This window comes from Trichechus manatus, unplaced genomic scaffold (genome assembly GCF_000243295.1).
Source record: "Trichechus manatus latirostris isolate Lorelei unplaced genomic scaffold, TriManLat1.0 scaffold00004, whole genome shotgun sequence".
In the NCBI taxonomy this organism is placed as follows: domain Eukaryota; kingdom Metazoa; phylum Chordata; class Mammalia; order Sirenia; family Trichechidae; genus Trichechus; species Trichechus manatus.
In genome coordinates, this window is record NW_004443940.1 from 32721876 (window position 1) to 32742118 (window position 20243).

General features: G+C 36.6%; 1 protein-coding gene across 6 annotated transcripts in view; it reads left to right on the top strand.

Moving 5' to 3' along the window:
- TSGA10 (testis specific 10) overlaps window positions 1–20243 on the top strand; it is a 112566-nt gene that overhangs the window by 43617 nt on the left and 48706 nt on the right. For 5 of the 6 annotated variants that reach the window (XM_023734102.1, XM_023734109.1, XM_023734100.1 and 2 more), the window contains one exon: window positions 18903–19018. The exons of the other annotated variant lie outside the window; for it this stretch is intronic. In XM_023734102.1, coding sequence (XP_023589870.1) covers window positions 18903–19018 — 116 coding nt within the window. The remainder of the gene's footprint in view (window positions 1–18902; window positions 19019–20243) is intronic. 6 annotated transcript variants of the gene reach the window in all.

Genomic DNA, 20243 nt, shown 5'->3' on the forward strand with positions numbered 1-20243 from the left:
TATTCTTACTCCGTTTGGTGTTCGGCTGAGTTCTTTATCTCTTCATTTGATGTTCTAGGGTTTCAGGATTGTTCATTCTCTGTTTGGCTTAGTTTTTCGGATCTTTGTTGTGGAGGGACGGCGTGGTGCTTCTGCCTAGACCGCCATCTTGCCGGAGTCCCCGTATTTCTTATTTTTTGATGAAGTTATAAGTGGAATTTTAAAATTTCACATTCTTATTGTTTATTTCTTCAGTATTTTGTTGGTTAACCTAGGTCTTTTTCCTTTCCATATGAACTTTTGAATCACTTTGCTGGGGTTTTAAATGAGATTGGGTTGAATTTATAGATCAAATTTGGAAGAATTGACATCTTGACAATATTGAGTCTTTCAAACCATGACCAACGAATATCTCTCCATCTAGATCTTTGATTTTTTTTCATGAATGTTTTGTAGTTTTCCACATACACAATCTTGTACGTGTTTTTAGATTTATACCAAAGAATTTCTTTTTTTTTTGGATACTATTGTAAATTTATTTTTTTAAATTGCAAATTCCAGTTGTTCATTACTGGTACATTCGGCCCGATATCTTCAGGTTCTGCATCCACGGATTGAACCAACCATGGATCGAAAGTATTGGTGGGGGGAAGAATGTTCCAAACGGCAAAACTTGAATTTGCTGGGGGCACTGAGCACTAGCTGAATCCACACGAATGAAGTGCTATGTAGGCATCCCCTGCTGTAGCCTCCCGCCATTTCACAGATCCTCTGTCTGTCTCCAGCACTCGGTGTCTGAGCATCGTTTGCCTCACGTCTTGTTCGTTAGCTACTTGTGTTGTGTGCACCCTTTGTTTCTGTGAAAAAATGGCTCCTAAAAAGCAATGAAGTGATCACAGCAATGCACAGATTTTTTTTCTCATCATTATTCCCTAAACAATACAATGTAACAGCTATTTACATAGCATTTCCATTGTATTAGGTTATTATAAGTAATCTAGAGATGATTTAAAATATACGGGGGAATATCCGTTGGGGGTCTTGGAACCAATCCCCCACAGATTCCGAGGGACCACTGTATATAGTAAGCAATTGACTTTTATATATAACCTTTATATCCCGCAACCTTCCTATAATTGCTCTTTAGTTTCAAGAATTTTTTGTTGATTCTTTGGGATTTGCTATGTAGATAATCATGTCATCTGTGCATAAGGACAGTTTAATTTCTTTTCCAATCTGTATACTTTTAATTTCCTTTACTTGTCTTACTGCAGTAGCTAGGACTCATAGTGAGAAGACATCCTTACCTTTTTTTCTGATCTTAGGGAGAAAGTGTCCAGTTTCTCACCATTAAGTATGATGTTAGCTGTAGGTGTTTTGTAGAAGTTCTTTATCAAGTCGAAGAAGTTCCCCTCTATTCCTAGTTTGTTGAGAGTTTTTTTTTATCATGAATGGGTATTGGATTTTGTCGAATGTTTTTTCTTCATCAAGTGTTATGATCCTATGATTTTTCTTCTTTAGCTTGTTGATGTGGGGGATTACATTGATTTATTTTTGAATGTTGAACCACTTTGCATACTTCGAATAAGTCTCATTGGGCAATAGTGTATAATTATTTTTATACACTGTTAGATTCAATTTGCTAATATTTTGTTGAGAAATTTTGCATTTCTGCTCATGAGAGATGTTGGTTTGTAGTAGTTCTTTCTTGGGGTGTCTTTCTGTGGTTTTAGTATTAGGTAATATTGGCCTCATGGAATGATTTAGGAAGTGTTTTCTCTGCTCCTATTTTTTGGAGCACATCGTGGAGAATTGGTATCATTTCTTCTTTAAATTTTTGGTAGAATTTACCAGGGAAATCTGGGCCTGGTGCTTTCTTTTTTGGAAAGTTATTATTCCTTCAATTTTTGAAATAGATTTGGCCCTTTCACCTTATTTATTTCTCCTTGTGTGAGATCTGGTAGTTTGTGTCTTTCAAGGAATTGGTCCATTTCGTCTAAGTTATCATATTTGTGGGCATAGAGGTATTGGATGTATTCCTGTGTTATCCTTTTAATGTCCCTAGGATCAGTAGTTATGACCCCTCTTTCATTTCTGATGTTGGTGATTTCTGTCTTATCTCTTTTTTTTTGCATTTAGCCTGGCTAAAGGTTTATCAATTTTATTGATATTTCCAAAGAACTAGCTTTTGGGTTTATTGATTTTCTTCCCTATTTTTCCTGGTTTCAGTTTCATCTCTAATTTTTATTGTGTCTTTTATTCTGCTTGCTTTAGGCTTAAATTGCTTTTCTTTCACCAGTGTCCTAAGTTCAAAGCTAGATTATTGATTTTAGGTCTTTCTTATTTTCTAATATACACATAATGCTTTAAAGTTCCCTGTAAGCACTGCCTGTGCTGCAGTCCATAAATTTTGGTAAGTTTTATTTTCATTTTCACTAGTTTAAACTATTCTTTAATTTCTCTTAATACTTCTTCTTTGAGCCATGTGTTATTTAGGAGTGTGTTATTTAATTTCCAAATATTTGGGGCTTTTCTGTCTATTTTTCTGTTACTAAATTTCTAGTTTAATTACATTGTGTATGGAATAATACTTAGCTATTAAAAAAAAAAAGAGAGTGAACTATTGATATATTTCAGTTTGAGAAGTTTCTATTGACTTCTGTTTGAGTTCACTGATCCTTTCTTGTGTCCAGTCTACTGATGAGCTCATCAAAGGCATTCTTCATTTCTGTTACAATATTTTTTAAAAAAAATTTCTAGCATATCTGTTTGTTTTTCTCTCAGAGTCTCCATTGCATTATCCAGCCGTCCTTGTATTTTGTCCTTTTCCATTAGAGCCCTTAATTTTTTAATTATAGTTGAAAAAAAATTCCTGTCTGACAATTTCCATGTCTGTGTCTTACCTGAGTATGCTTCTGGTGCTTGCTTTGGCTCTTCAAATTATGTTTTTTCCTGTCTTTTTCCATGCTTTATAATTCTTTATTGAAAGCTGAGAATGTTGTATTGGATAATAATCCTTTGCTGTGGGGGTTTATGTTAATCTGGCTAGGAGTTGGACTGTGTTCAGTTTTTGCTATAGCTGTAGTTGCCAGAGGCTTCAAATTCCTCTCTTCCTTGTTTTTTTCTCCCCCCTTGATTTTGAGCTTCCCTGAGAGCCCTTCAGTGAGAGTCTTTCAGTCTTTTTTTTGGAAATAGGTTTTTTTGTTTTTTTTTAATTGTGCTTTAGGTGAAAGTTTACAGCTCAAGTTAATTTCTCACTCAAAAATTTATACACATATTGTTTTGTGACATTGGTTGCAATCCCCACAATGTGACAGCATGCGTCCCTTCTCCACGCGAAGTTCCCTGTGTCTATTTGTGCAATTCCTGTTCCTTCCTGCCTTCTTGTCCTGCTTTCGGACAGGAGCTGCCTATTTGGTCTTGTATATTTGATTGAACTAAGAAGCACATTCCTCATGTATATTATTTTTTGTTTTATAGGCTGTCTAATCTTTGTCTGAAAAGTGGGCTTCATGAATGGTTTCAGTTCTGGGTTAGCAGAGCATCCGGAGGTCATAGTCTCGGGGGTTCCTCCAGTCTCTGTCAGACCATTAAGTCTGGTCTTTTTACATGAATTTCAGTTCTGTTCTACATTTTTCTCCTGCTGTGTCTGGGACTTTCTGTTGTATTCCCTGTCAGGGTGGTCATTGATGGTAGCTGGGCACCATCTAGTTCTTCTGGTCTCAGGCTGGTGGAGTCTCTGGTTCATTTGGTCCTTTAGTCCTTTGGGCTGGTATTTTCCTTGTGTCTTTGGTTTTCTTCATTCTCCTTTGCTCCAGGTGGGGTAGGACCAATAGATGTATCTTAGATGGCCACTTGCAAGCTTTTAAGACCTCAGACACTACTCACCAAAGCGGAATGTAGACTGTTTTCTTTATAAACTATGCTATGCCAGTTGACCTAGATGTCCCCCAAGACTAAGATCCCCAGACCCAGCCCCAGCTACTTGGTCCCTCAAAGTATTTGGATGTGTCTAGGAAGCGTCTTTGCTTTTGCTTTAGTCCAGTTGTGGTGACTTCACCTGTGTGTTGGAGAGTCTTTCAGTCTTGCAGCTCTTTCCGTTGTAATTCACTGTTGTTATACTGGATCCATGCTGGTGAGGTAGTCAGGTGTGGGGAAGGGGAAGCATTCTGTAGACTGTTAATTAATTCTCAGTTTTTTAGCAGGCCTATGTCTCTGGGCTATGACCTGTACAAGTATTTTTCCACTGGTATAGCTCTTTTTTTTGAGCCCTTTATGTGAAACGTAAGGCTAGAGGGGGCTAGAGTGGGAGGAATGGCCTTCCCTAGCTGAGGTAAGGCTCTGGTAAACTCTTTTCTCCTGGAGAGTAAGCCTTTATTATGGAGAATTCTCTGAGTGTATTTCACAATAATTCCCCTTCTCTTCCCCCTGTCAAAACCACAGGAGGATCTTTCTCAGATCTTCACCATGGGAACCTGCAGAGTTTCTGTAGGTAAAACCCACTAAAGTATGGGGAACACTTAAGACTGCAGCCCCCAGAGGTTTCACATTCTTCTGTTAGTCCACACCAAGCCACCAGCAATTCATCAAAATTAACCTTTAAGTGTTCCCGACTGTTTATGGCTCCAGTGACTTTTACTCCAAAAAAGCAGATCTTGGCTATGACTTTCTGGATACCCCTGTCTTTCCAGATTTTGGGGTGGCAGTCTGCTCTGCAGCCTTAGTTGTCTGATATGTTCAAGAAAAGTCATTGTTTCCTCCCCTCATTTTTATGCCTTTTAACACAGAAGTTCTACTTTTTCTTGTTTTAAAATCTCTCTTCTCCTTAATGATTTATTCCATTGCTTTTTCAAGAGTATTGGTAAAAAATAACATACATTCTGACACAAACAATGCAGAAGACAGTTGTACACCTGAATGAATTACTATAATGTGAACATCTGTGGAGCTACCCCCAGGTCACGAAAAACAATTGTCTCAGAGGCTTAGAAATCCCTCATGTTTCTCTACCTAGTCATATTCCATTCACTTTCCTGGAAAGGCAGTCACTATCCTGACTGGTGTAGTTATCTCTTTCCTTCATTTTATTTATAATTTTACCACCTAATCATGCATCTCAAATGGTTTTGATTTGCATTTCCAGATTATTAATAATGTTGAGTGCTGTTTCACGTATTTATTTGCAACTTAAGATACCTTCTTTTGTCAAGTGCCTGTCCAGACTTTTTGCCACGTATCTGTTGGGTTGTCGTCTTTTTTTAATGGACTCGTAGGACATGTAGGAAATGTTCTTTATATCCAACAGTTCTGTATATATTCTAGATACCAGCCCTTTGTTGATTAGATGCGTATAAGTAACTTCTCTCATTTGTTAACTTGTTTTGTTTTGCTCTCTTAAAAGTATCTTTTGTTTAACAAAATATATAGTCATATTTATCAGTCTTCTTTTTTGATTCATGCTTTTTTTGACTTATTGAAGATTTTTTAACCTCCATATCATGAATATATTTTCCTATATTCATATTTATATATGTAATTCTCCAAGAATTGATTTTTGTATATGTTGGAGACATCAGTCATGTTTTATTTGCTTCTTTTTGTATGTGGCTACTCAGTTTTCCCAGCAATATTATTGAGAGGCCATCCTCTTTCCTACTGCTCTACAGAACCATCTTTGTTATAAACCAAATGTCTATATATGCATCAGTTTCTAGGCTTGACGATCTGTTCCATTTGTCTTTTCTGTGGTTCTTGTACCATTACAAAACTCTTAATTACTGTAGCTTTATAATAAGTATTGATCTCTATTAACACAACTTTTCTGTGTTCTTCTTAAAGAATGTCTTAGCTGTTCTTGGCCCTGTGCCTTTCCAATTTCCATATACATTTTAGAATGAGTTGGTCAAGGTCCACCCCCCCACCAAAAAGAAAAGAAAAACCCTATTCAGATTTTGAATGCAAATGTATTGAATCCATGGATAAATCTGGGGAGAATTTACATTTTTACACTATTTGAGTCTTCTGATCGTTGTATATCTATGAACGTTGTATATCTATGTCTCCATATATTTAGGACTTTAATTCCTCTCAATAATGTTTTTTAGGTTTTTGTGTAGATGTCCACATTCCTTTTGTTAGATTCTTATTGGTATTTTTTAAGACTATTCAGATTTTTATTAAGTTTTTTTTTTCTGTTTGTTGCTCGTATATAGAAAATAAAGTTAATTTTTGTATTTTAGTTTGTATCCAACATTCTTGCTAACTTCTTATTAATTTTAATGATTTGTCTATAGATTCTTTTTCATTTCTGTATACATAACCATGTCTTCTGCAATTGATATTAATTTTGTTTCTGCCCTTCTCATCCTTACATGTTTTATTTCTTTTTCTTGCCTTTTTACCTTACTATGACTGCCAGTTAGTGAATGGAAATGTAGTTAGTATGCATTCTTGCTTTGTTCCTGATCTCAAAGAGAATGTTTTCAAGGTTTTACTATTAAATGTGATATTGATTATAAGGATTTTTGCTAAATATGTATTATTAGATTTAAGGAAATTCCTTTATAATCCTAGTATGCTAACTTAAAAAAAAATTTCACATGAATGTTGAATTTGATGTGATTTTTTAATTTATGTATTGAGATGACCACATTACTTTTCTCCTTTATTCTGTTAATATGTCGAATTATACTGATTTATTTTGTAATATTAAACTAACCGAACAACCTAGAATAAATCCAAGTTGGTGAAGGTATAGTATATTTTTATATATTGCTGGATTCAGTTAACTAATACTTTGTTTAGGATATTTACATCTGTTTTTATAATTGAGATTGGCTGATAATTTGCTCTTTTTTTTGCTTTCTTTATCAGATTTTGATATCAGGGTAATGTGAGCCTTATGATAACTGCACTTGGTTTTACTTTCTTCTATTACATGGAAGAGTGTATAAGATTGGAGGTATAGAACTTACCACTGAAGCAATTTGGATCTCAACTTTTCTTTAAAGGAAGGCTTTATTTCGTTTATTTAATGGATAAAGGAACATTTAGAATTTTCTTGTGTCAGTCAGTATATTTTTTGAGGCATTTGTCCATTTTGTCTGTATTTTTAAAAATCAGCATTATTTGCTTTATATACCCTGTCAACATTTCAACGTCCACAGACTCTGTAGTGACTTCATGTTTTACATTTCTGGAGTTGGTTGTTATTAGTCTTTTCAGGAAACTTTTTGCTCTTGAAAAAGCAAACCTTTTGCATTGTTGATCCACTTTATTGGTTGTGTTATTGTTTCATTAACTTTTGTTCTTTATTATTTCCTTCCTTCTACTGTCTTCAGGTTTATTTTTAATTTTTTCCTAATTTCTTTACATAAATGCTTACATCATTAGTTTTCAGGCTTTCTTATTTCTAATGTAAACGTTAAGAAGCCCTGATGGCGCAATGGTTCAGTGCTTGACTGCTAGCCAAAAGGTTGGCGATTTGAATCCACTCAGTGGCTCTGCAGAAGGAAGACCTGGTGATCTGCCTCCATAAATATTACAGCCAAGAAACCTTTATGGGACAGTTCTACTCTGTCATATAGGGTCACTGTGATTCTGAATCCACTGCATGGCACCTGACAACAACATGGAGATGTAAGCATTTAAGACTACACATTTTCCTCAAAATACTTCTTTGGGTATATTCTGTAAGTTTTGATATGTACTATTTCCTTTTCAATTCAGTTCAAATATTTTCTCACTTCCATTATTATTTCTTCTTTGACCCATTGATTATTTTATAAGTGTGTTTTAAAACTTCTAGACACGTAATGATTTTCCAGTTTCTTTTTGTAATCGATTTCTTGCTTAATTATATTGTGGTGCAGAACATACACTGTTAAACTTCAAATTTTTAAAATTTGTTGGCCTACTTTATGATCAATTTTTGATGATCTGTGTATGCTTGAGAAGATTGTAGATTCTGAAATTGTTATATACAGTTCTCTATATATGCCCATTAGGTCAGGTTTGTAACCATGTTATTCAAATATTTTGTATTTGTACTGAATTTTATGCCCACTTCATCTGTCTATTGCTGACAATTATGTTAAAATTTTCTACTGTAATTGTGGATATGTCTGTTTCTCCTTGTTATACTGTCAGTTTTTTCCTTATATATTTTGAGAATATGTTATTAAGTACATGTGAATTTAGAATTCTTAATATCACGAAGTGACCTTTTTATCTCTAGTCATATTTCTTGCCACCTTTTTCTGATGTTAACATAGGTATACCGGCTTTCTTTTGGTAATTTTTTTATAAAAAACTTTTCCATCTTTTTACTTTAAACCTTTCTGTGCCCTTATGTTTTATATATGTTTTGTAAACAGCATATGATTAAGTTTATTTATTTTTTTATCCAATCTGACAGTCTTTGTCTTTTAACTAGATCATTTGGTTCATTTATATTCATTGCATTTACTGGTATCTTTGGGTTTAAATCTAACATTTTATTGTATGCTTTCTATTATTCCTGTCTATTAGGTATTTCTTCATTTTGCTTCTTTCTTGCCTCCTTTTGAATTGATAGGTTAGGGTGTTTTTTTTAATCAATACATTATTTTCTATGAACTTAGAAGTGATAAATTCTTTCATTATTCTTTCAGTAGTTACCCTAGAGAGTACAGTATACATTTTTGCCTTACCACAATCTAATATGAATTGGCAGTTTTTTTTCTTCTTAAACAATTCAAGGACCTTAGAACACTGACTCCATTTAACCCCTTCTCAACTTATGTACTATTGTTGTCCTATATTTTAAATATATACAGTGCACATACACATATATACATACATACATACATATGTGTGTGTGTGTGTGTGTGTGTGTATGTATATATATATATTCCTGGGTGGCAACAATGGTTTGCACTCAGCTACTAACCAAAAGGTTGGTGGTTTTAATTCACCGAGCAGCACAGTGGAAGAAAAGCCTGACAATCTACTTCTGTAAGATTAAAAACAAAAATCCATTGTCGTTGAGTTGATTCCGACTCGTTGTTGTTGTTAGGTGCCATCGAATCAGTTCTGACTCATAGCAAACCTGTATACAACAGAAGGAAACACTGCCTGGTCCTGCACCATCGTCTCTTGTTGTTATGCTTGAGCACATTGTTGCAGCCACTATGTCAGTCCATCTTGTTGAGGGTCTTTGTCTTTTTCGCTGACCCTCCACTTTACCAAGTGTGATGTCCTTCTCTAGGGACTGATCCTTCCTGATTAACATGTCCAAAGTATGTGAGACGTAGTCTTGCCATCCTTGCTTCTAAGGAGCATTCTGATTGTACTTCTTTCAAGACAGATTTGTTCCAACTCATAGCTACCCTGTAAAACAGAGTAGAACTGCCCCATAGAGTTTCCAAGGAGTGGCTGCTGGATTCGAACTGCCAACCTTTTGGTTAGCAACTGAGTTTTAACCACTGCGCCACTAGGGGTCCTCTGTAAGATTACAGCTACTGAAAACCTTACGGAGGACAGTTCTACTCTGACAACGTGGGGTTACCATGAGTTGGAACTGACTCAGCAGAAGCAGGTTCGGGTTTGTATATGTGTATGTGTCCCTGGCTGGTACAAACGGTTACGTGTTCAGCTACTAACTATAAGGTTGGCTGTTCGAATCCACTCAGAGTACCTCACAAGAAAGGCCTAGTCATGTACTTCTACAAGATCACAGCCATTGAGAACCTTATGGAGAGCAATCCTACTCTGAAACACGTGGGGTCACTGTGAGTAAGAGTCAACTCAATGGCAACTGGTTTGTTTTAGTGTGTGTATGTGTATAATATATGTAAATAACCCTAAAAAAGACACTATTGTTGCTTGCTGTCTTAGTCATCTAGTGCTGCCATAACAGAAGTACCACAAGTGGATGGCTTTAACAAAGAGAAATCTATTTCCTCACAGTAAAATAGGTTAAAAGTCCAAATTCAGGGCATCAGCTCCAGGGAAAGCCTTTCTCTCTGTCAGCTCTGGAGGAAGGTCCTTCTCATCAATCTTCCCCTGGTCAAGGAGCTTCTCAGGCACAGGGACCATGGGTCCAAAGGACACGCTCTGCTCCTGGTGCTGCTTTCTTGGTGGTATGAGGTCCCCACTCTCTGCTTGCTTCCCTTTCTTTTTATCTCTTCTAAGATAAAAGATGGTGCAGGCCACACCTCAGGGAAACTCCCTGTACGTTGGATTAAGGATGTGACTTTAGTAAGGGTGTTAAAATCCCACCCTAATCCTCTTTAACATAAAATTACAATCACAAAATGGAGGACAACCACACAATACTGGGAATCATGGCCCAGCCAATTGATACACACATTTTTTGGTGGATATAATTCAATCCATGATATTCCACATTTGGCCCCCCAAAAATCACATCCTTACAACATGCAAAACATATTCTTCCCATCATATCACAGCAAAAGTCTTAACTCCAAGTCCAAAATCCAAAAATTCCTCTTCATGTGTGAAATCTAGAATACAAGTTATCTGCCTCCAGAGGTACAATGGCAGAACAGGTACAAGATAGACATTTCCATTACAAATGGGAGAAATTGCAGGGAAAGAAGGAATAGCAGCACCAAGCAACTTAGCAGAACACATTACATTAGCCCTCAGGGCTTGAAAATAATTCTCTGTTCTCCGAGACAATTTACACAATGGCTGTGCCCTCCAGACTCTAGATATTGGCTACACTCTCCAGATTCTGAGTGGAGGCCCTGGGCTTCAGCTCCACCTTCCAGGCCCACTGGGACAGCAACTCTGCTCCCTTGGCTTTAGGGCACCATTCTCCTAGTCCATCTGAGTGGCGACTCCACCCTTAGAAACACTGGAGGCCATGGCTCCACCCTGTGAAACCCATGAGGTCATGGCCATACATTTTGAGACTGAGGCAGCTCAGCTTCTTGTGTCCCTTGTCTCTTCAGCTCTGTTTTCTTGTTTCTTAGCCTCTTGGCTCCTCAGGCCTCATACCCACTTCTGCCCTGCTGGGGAAGTGTTCCAAAGCCAGTTACTCCACCACGATTTATTGAAAAAACTATTCTTTCTCGGTTGATTTTGTCTTTACTCCTTTGTCAAAGATCAGTTGACTGACTATATTTGTGTGCGTCTATTTCTGGGCTCTCTATTCTGTTCTGTTGATCTATTTGTCTATTCTTTCATCGGTACACACTGTCTTGATCACTGTAGCTTTACAGGGAGTCTTGAAGTTGGGTAGTATCTGTCCTCTGTATTGTGTTGGCTATTCTGGGCCTTTTGCCTTTCCATATAAACTTCAGAATCAGTTTGTCAATACCCATAAAATAATTTACTGGGATTTTGATTGAGATTTCATTGACTCTATAGATCGAGTTGGGAAGAATTGACATCTTAACAATACTGAGTCTTCCTATCCATGAATATGTAATATCCCCTCATTTATTTAGATTTTCTTTGATTTCCTTCATCAGTTTTGTAGTTTTCCTTATGTAGACCTTATACATATTTTTTTATATTTATACCTAGTATTTTTTTTTTTTGGGTGCTAGTGTAAATGGTGTTGTGTTTTTAATTTCAAATTTTAATTGTTCATTGCTGGTATATAGGAAAGCAGTGGACTTTAGTTTGTTAACCTTATTATAATCACTTACTAGTTCCCAGAAGTTTTTTTTGTTGTTGATTCTTTGAGATTTTCTACATAGACAATTATATTAGCTGCGATCAAGACAGTTTTATTTCTTCCTTCCCAATCTGTATACCTCTTGTTTACTTTTCATGTCTTATTGCATTAGCTAGGCCTTCCAATATGATGTTGAATAGGAGTTGTGTGAGGGGACATCCTTGTTTTGTTACCAATCTTAGAGGGAAAGCATCTAGTTTCCAACTGTTAATTATAATGTTCCTTTAGGTTTTTAGTGTATGTTCCTCTTTATTTCTAGTTTACTGAGAGGTGTTTTTTTTTTTTTTTTGTTTCTTATGAATGGGTGTTGGATGTTGTCAAATGGTTTTTCTGCATCTACTGATATGATCCTATGATTTTTCTTCTTTAGCCTGTTCATATGATGAATTACTTTAATTGATTTGTAAGTGCTGAACCCACTTAGTGTCCAAATTCAGGGTGTCAGCTCCAGGCGAAGGCTTTCTCTCTCTGTTGGCTCTGGAGGAAGGTCCTTCTCATCAATCTTCCCTTGTACTAGGAGCTTCCCCACGCAGGAACCCAGGTCCAAAGAACATGCTCTGTTCCTGGTGCTTCTTTCTTGGTGGGACTGCAAGGCTTCTCCTGATTCACGTAGCTGCAGGGGCTGGTGAACCCAAGGTTGGCAGGGAAGCTGATAGCTCAAGTGCCAAGAACCGGAAGTCAGACGAACAGGAGGCAGCCACAGGATTCAGAGCGAGCAAAAAAGCCAGAACATCTGCTTATATTTGGATGCAGGCCACACCCCCAAGGAAACTCCCTTTCAACTGATTGGCTACTCACAGCAGATTCTATCATGGGAGTGATCACATATAAAAACTGAGTCATGGACCAGCCAAGCTGACAAGGGGTGGACTGTGATGGTTAAGATTGTGTGTCTTGGACTTGGAACTGATTTAAGACTTTTGCTATGATATGATGGGGTGAATGTGTTTTACATGTGGCAAGGAACTGAATTTTTGGGGGCCAAAGGGTAGAATGTCATGGATTGAATTGCATCCCCCCAAAATATCTGTCAACTTGGCTAGGTCATGATTCCCAGTATTGTATGATTGTCTACCATTTTGTTGTCTGATGTGATTTCCCTATGTGTTGTAAGTGCTGTCACTATGATGTAATGAGATAGATTAGTGGTGTTTATATTGATGAGATCTACAAGATTAGATAGTGTCTCAAGCCAATCTCTTTTTCGATATAAAAGAGAGAAGTGAGCAGAGAGAATGGGAATCTCATACCACCAAGAAAGCAGTGCCGGGAGCAGAGCGTCCTTTGGACCTGAGGTTCCTGCGCTGTGACGCTCCCAGACCAAGGGAAGATTGATGACAAAGGCCTTCCTCCAGAGCTGACAGAGAGAGAAAGCCTTTCTCTGGAGCTGATGCCCTGAGTTTGGACTTGTAGCCTACCGGACTGTGAGAGAATAAATTTCTTTTTGTTAAAGCCATCCACTTGTGGTATTTCTGTTATAGCAGCACTAGATGACTAAGACATTGGGAATTATTTATTTATTTTTTAATTGCACTTTAGATGAAGGTTTATAGAACAAACTAGCTTCTCATTGAACAGTTAGTATACATATTGTTTATGACATTGGTTGCCAACCGCACGACTTGCCAACACTCTCCTTGACGTTGGGTTCCCTCTTACCAGCTTTCTGTCCCCTCCTGCCTTCTAGTCCTTACCCCTGGGCTAGTGGGCCCCTTTAGTCTCATTTTGTTTTATGGACCTGTCTAATCTTTGGCTGAAGGGTGAACCTCAGGAGTGACTTCATTACTGAGCTAAAAGGGTGTCTGGGGGCTATAATCTCAGGGTTTCTCCAGTCTCTGTCAGACCAGTGAAGTCTGGCCTTTTTTTTCGTTTGTTTGTTTTTTGTGAGTTGGAATTTTGTTCTACATTTTTCACCCTCTATTGTGATCCCTGTTAGAGCAGTTGGTGGTGATAGCCAGGCACTATCTAGTTGTACCGGACTCAGTCTGGTGGAAGCTGTAGTACTTGTGGTCCATTAGTCTTTGGACTAATCGTTCCCTTGTGCCGTACGTTTTCTTCATTCTTAAAGTTGGGAATTATTTTAACACTTTGACGATATTCTCTGATTTTTTTTTTTTTTTGAGAAGTCAACTGTCTGCCTTCTTTTAATAGATCAATGTTTTACACTTTATAATACACTCACATTTATCATAGTTTTCCTATTTACATATACAAAAAGCACAGAATCACAAAGAACCTATTAAGGAACTACATAATAAAACTACATTCAGTATAGTTAAAATACTATTGTCCCTGTTATCCATTGTAGCAATTGATCAATGAAAAAATTATAAATTTTATGGTATTTGTGAATTCCAGTTACTAGAAGTTGAGGACTGAACACTCTTTTCTGGGTTTCTGTATACTTGAACTGAGGCACCATAGTGTTCCAGGCAAAATCAGCCAAAAGAAATACACCACTGATCTTTGAGTTTCACTGCTGGTAAAGAACAAACTCCCCATGGTTTCAAAACCAAGATTCATGATCTGTGTTTCTGTACTGTTCAGATGAACCCTGCTTTCTAAACAGGTGTATCTTAGCAGCAGATGTTCTTCTGTTTGGGTCTCCATGTCAGATGAATCAGTACTTGTGGAAAAGCTGTAGTGTTTCAGAGTACTTCCCAGAGGCAGATTAAAAAAAAAAAGTTTAAGTCTTTCTGTGTCTGTGCATTAAACATATCTCAGCCCACAAAATTAGAATTTCCTATATAATTAAAGGATTGAGCAGAGCTATATGTAAGAAAAAGTTAGTTTGGGTCTCCATGTCTGCTGATTTCAAAAATAGTTCAGTTTGAATTTGGGTATTTGAGATTAAAAAGAACATTTTAATTTCAAAATTGATTCCAGGACTCTGGGCTGAGCCAGATAACAACTTCATATTAATATTCATATTAATGTCCATATTAATATCACGGAGCCCTGGTGGTGTAGTGGTTAAGTGCTACGGCTGCTAACCAAAAAGGTCAGCAGTTCGAATCCACCAGCCACTCCTTGGAAGTCCTTTGGGCAGTTCTACTTTGTCCTGTAGGGTTGCTGTGAGTTGGAACCAACTGGATGGAAATGGTTTTGGTTTTTTGTTTATTAATATCCCACTAAGGACTATGATTATCTGATTTCTGACCTGGCAGATCACTTGATAAGATATTTTCCAAAATAACTTTAAATATCTGTTATTTGGGTCTGAATATCTGTGTCATGTTTTGTGAAGGAAGCATGCTGGTCTGTGCACTGTAGTTTATATTAGGTGCAGATTTCTCATTTTCTTGAATTTAAAGTCTTAGAGTCATTCTGAGGTAACAAAGCATGCATTACAGTCTCTGCTAGTAAACCATCGCTTGTAAAAATTATCTGCTTGTAAACGGAAATGATAAAAACCCATCCCCACACATTACAGCTTGGTGTATCAGTGCTCCATCATCTGGACAATTCTGCACTTCACCGGTTTGAGTTTCTTTGGAGATCTCACTTGACTGGAAACAAGCGTCTGTAAAACCATCCATTTGTATGGCTCTTTGTGAAGTTCCCATAGAGCTAGGCAAAAATGTTTGCATCTGAGCACTAACAGAAAGTATAACGTGAGAACCAATTGGCAAGTCAGTTTGAGAATAAGATCATACAGAGGAATCAGGGTAACCCTGTGGTGCAGAGAGTTTAAAATTTGTGAGCTATAAGACATATCTATACAAGGAATGAAGAAATGTTATTCTTTTGACTGTTTTCTCTAATTATTGTAAAAGATAGACTTTTTCCTATGTCCACTTGTACACCTGTGCTAATTGACTCAACAGCATTAGAATTTTCAGTTTTTGAAAGAGGTAGGCCTCCTTAAGAAATAAAGCATCTAAAACTAGGCCAAGGATCAGAGTTGTGATTGACAAAGGAATTAAGTGAACAGGACCCATGCTAGAACCCTGATTTTTAATGCTTATGCTCAGGCTGGATAGAGAAGTTGGTTGAAGGCCCAGAAATGGGCATATGAAAAACTGCATCTTAGGTCTAATTTGACCAATGCCCCTTTGGACTTTGGTAAAGAAACTTCCAAATATATCTTAGAGGAATTGTGAAAGCTTGTTTTCTGCCAGATGAGTTTCAATAGGCTTCAAAAGAAGCTACCAGCTATATTTTTGAAATTTCTAGTTTTTAAATGTCTGTTTTAGGGGTTGGTTTACTGATCAGCAATTTAATTATATGATTTGACAAGTTCTTATTATGCGTAGAGTTTTTCATTTTCCTTTTTCTTATTTAGTGGATCCTTGCATTCTGTAGGGATCTCATGTCTACTTTGGAGACTGTTTGGCAGTAATACAGTTTAACAGCATAAACCCCGCCACATGTACACTGGAAGGTTTTAACCACAACCATCTGCTTGTCTTCTCAGGACTCATTCAGTATCATATGAATTGTTACAGTTATTGTAGAATTTTGCTTCCTGTTTTAGCATGCATTTTTCATAAAGTACTGTTTTGCAAGAAAAATAAAACTAAGAAAACAGGCTTTCAGGGCTTTGCGGGACATTCTTCAGTTGGACTACAGTAGAATTTCACTACATTTTCAAATATTTTCTTATTGTTGGATTTACTGTGCCATCCTTCAGGCAGTGTTTGTTTTACCAGATGCACACTGAATATGGGGTTGTTGGGCAAGATCTTGGCACCGCCCTGCATGGTGCACAGGGTGTTAGTCTCCACGGTCCAGAACAGATCTCTCACCAAAAGCTGGATCAGCTGCTGTAGTAGTACCACGCTAGCTCCTTGCCATCTTGCTCCCATGACCCAAGGAAGCAGTGTGGCTCCCCTCATAGCTTTTAGGAAACCCAGAGTGCCCGGTGTCAGAGCCCTCACAGCTACCACTTCTTTCAGTCTATTTCTGCTCTATTGAATATGATTTGTCTTTTGTTTTTCTGACTACTTTTAATATATTCTCTTTATCTTTACTTTTTTATCTACTATGTTTTAGGTGTAGTTTTCTTTTTATTTGTTTTTGTGAGTTTGTAAGGCTTTTTGAATTTGTTCTTGGATATCTTTCAGCAGTTTTGGAAAACTCTCAGCTGCTTTCTCTTCAAGTATAACACCTGCCCCTTTCTCTTTCTCCTTCCCATTGGCACTTAAAATCAATGTATTTAGACCTTCTTGCTATATATCCAGTGTCTTTTACCCTCTCTTTTATATTTTCATCCTTGTCCTGCTCTATCCGTTATTCTGGATTTTTTTTTCCTGACGTTTCTTTTTGTTCACTAATTTCCTCTTCAGCTACGTCCAGTCTCCTGTAAAAATTAAAATTCTTAATTTTGGTTTTCACATTCTCATTTCTATAATTTACACTTGATTTTTTTAATAGTTGAGGGTCTCTTGAGAAATTGTCAATCTTGTCTCTTATTTCCTTAGACGTATTAAGTACAGTTATTTTTAAGTTCTGTTTCTGATAACTCCATTATCTTGATTTTATATGGTTCTGTTTTCATTAAGTGCCCCCCACAGGCCTGCTTTTGTTATCTGTTGTTTCTTTTGTTTGTCAATTATGTGATGTCTTCTCTGTGTCTGGTTATTTTTGATTGAATATGAAATATTGGATATGAAAAATTATGGAAATCACTTGAGGCCAAGAAGTTATTTTCCTCCAAAGACGATATGTATTTGTTTCTGTCAAGTGACTAGAGACACTGTTAAACCAGGATCAACTTTAATACAATTTTAAGAATTGAGATAATTCAAAGCTAGGCTTAAGTCTTTCTGTTTAGCTATTCAGGGTCCCAACCAAGTACATGTGTGTGGTGTGGGGTGGGAGGGGATGGTTACCAAAGTTTCCACCACTTTTTGATGAGGTTTTTGTCCCTAGCTTCTTGAGACTGTCAGAATTGCTGCTCAGCTTTTCAGCCTCTTATCTACTTTTGCCTGAATCAGCAGATTCCTTTAGGGGAAAACAGCACTCAGATTCCAGGCCTCCCTCTCAGGGTTTCTTCCTTCTCTCAAATCTTTGCCAAGTAATTCTCCACTGCTTACTTGGCCATCTGCCACCAATCTCCCCTCCCCAGTTTCTCTAGTTTTCGTTGAAAGCATTGATTTGAATAGTCTAAACTGTTCTTAAATGAAACAGAAATCCTGTTTTTAATCATCTTAAGGCTCAGTTTTACGTGTCTAGTGGGTTTTTCATTATTTGTTCTTTTGGCACTCTATGGACTCTATCAGTACGAGTACTTTTGTCTTTTGTTTTTTTAATTCTGGGAAACTGATATTCATTATTTCTTCCAGTAATTAAATTGCTATTTTTATGTTTATTATGATGAGTTTATATCATCTAGACATTGGCATTTCTACGTCTACACACCATACCTGTCAGCTGCCTTCTTCTTCTTTTCTTTTACAATTTTATTAAGGTATAATTGATGTACAATAAACTACACAGATTTAAAATGTACAATTCGATAAACTTTGTCATATGTATACAGCCATGAAATTACCCTCCCAATCAATAATGTTAACGTATCCATCACCCCAAAAAGCTTTCTTAAGCTCCTTTGTAATCCTTTTTTCCCACCTCTTCTCACCCATAACCCTATTTCAGATTATCTAGTCCTCTATATTGCCAGAAATTGAAGTTTGTTTACTTGTTTATTAAGTCTGAGATTGCAAGGCCCATGCCCACCTACTCCCTGGCACACACTAGACACTTCATAAATGTTTGTGGAATGAATGAAATGCTGTTCATTACCACTTGATTTATAATAGTGCGAAACCTGAATGAACCTAAATGTCTATTTATGTGAGAGTAGTTAAACAAATGGTTATATTTACTTAAAAGTAAATGGCTATATTTACTGATGGAATATTTTTTAATCACAAAATAATAGTTTGGAGGGCTGTATATGACTGAAAAATAGTAAAGATTAAATGTTAGGTGAAAAAAATCAGTTGGATTCCGTTTTGAATTTATAATATGTAACTTAAAAATATACAGAGAAAAAATACTGAATAGTTGATACCAAAATGCTAATAGTAGTTTATGTTGGGGTGGTAGATTGAGGATCCTTTTTTTCCCTTTATTTTCCAAACTTCCTATAATGTGGTTTTATAATAAAAACATTAAAAAGAAAAAAAGTGCATTAATATCCTTAAAAGTTTTTTTAGATTTAAATACACTGAAAAATCAACAAAACATAAAAACTCCAGAATTAGTTTTATTATTAAAATGTTTACAGACTTTTATATGAAAACACAGAAAAAGATCTTTCTGATACTCAGCGACACCTTGCTAAGAAAAAATATGAGCTCCAGCTTACTCAGGAGAAAATTATGTGTTTGGATGAAAAAATTGGTGAGTTTTTTTTCCTGATGTGTATATTTTTTAATATGGTTGAAAAATGTTTTCTTCTCTTCAGTTATAGCATAGATAAACTTAAAAATAGGCTCTAAAGTTAAAAGTTTATGGATCAAGAATCTGCTTTGGTATCTTTAATAGTAAAATAGTTTACTTAGATTCAGGACCATAAATGCTTAGATGTGACTTCAAATTTTCCAATGAAAAAACTAAATGAAACGGCAAATCTTGTTTAAGTTTATGATGATCACTTTTAAATTTACTTTTTTTTGTATTATATTGTGAATTGTCAGTAGCTGTTGTAATGAAACATAGTATATAACTATTAATTTTGGTGAAATGTATGCATTTATTGACTACATCCATGGTATTACTTGCTTTTATAGAGAAAATTTTTACGAAGTCTCACATTTATATTTCTTACCAAATAAAAGTGATCTCTATGAAAATATAGTCATAACTTAATCTTCTTGTAACTGTAAGGTAAAATTGTGGTCAGGGCTATGAAAGCCTATTAAAAACCGAGGAAATATTTTTAGCGTTTGTCATGGTTACATGAACAACTAGGTGGGTGGCGGTGCTCTGTATTGAGAGGAAATATTGAAAGAGAAATGTAAAAGGAGACTAGTGAAAGAGAACTCGTATTGGGATATTTTAAGCCCAGGTGAAAATAGTAAGCAGTGAATATGTAAGTTTGGATCTCAGAAGAGAATCTAAGCTGAAGATACACTTTTGGGACACATCAGCATATTAGAACTGCCCCATAGGGTTTCCAAGGAGCAGCTGGTGGATTCGAACTGCCGACCTTTTGGTTAGCAGCTGAGCTCTTAACCACTGCGCCACCAGGGCTCCGAATGATACTTAAAAACCATGAACTCACCTAGGGAGAATACAGAAAACGAGGAGAAGAGAGTCCAGGGCTGACTAGAAGAAGGTGCTACGGAAGTCCGAAGAAAATCCAGAAGAGAGTGTTACTGGGGAAGCCAAGAAAGTAAACTGCTTTACAACGGGGGTGTGGTCAATTGTCAGCCATGTTTCAGAAGTGAAATAACATGAGGATTAAAAAATAGTGACCTGACTTGGCAAACTGGAGGTTTTTGTTAACACTGACAAGTCTGAATGGAGTGTTGGAGGTGGAAGATAGAGTAGGCTGAGGAAGGAGTGGGAAGTGAGGAAGTAGAGACAGGAAAGAGTAGAAAAGTCTTTCAAGAAGTTTGTCTGT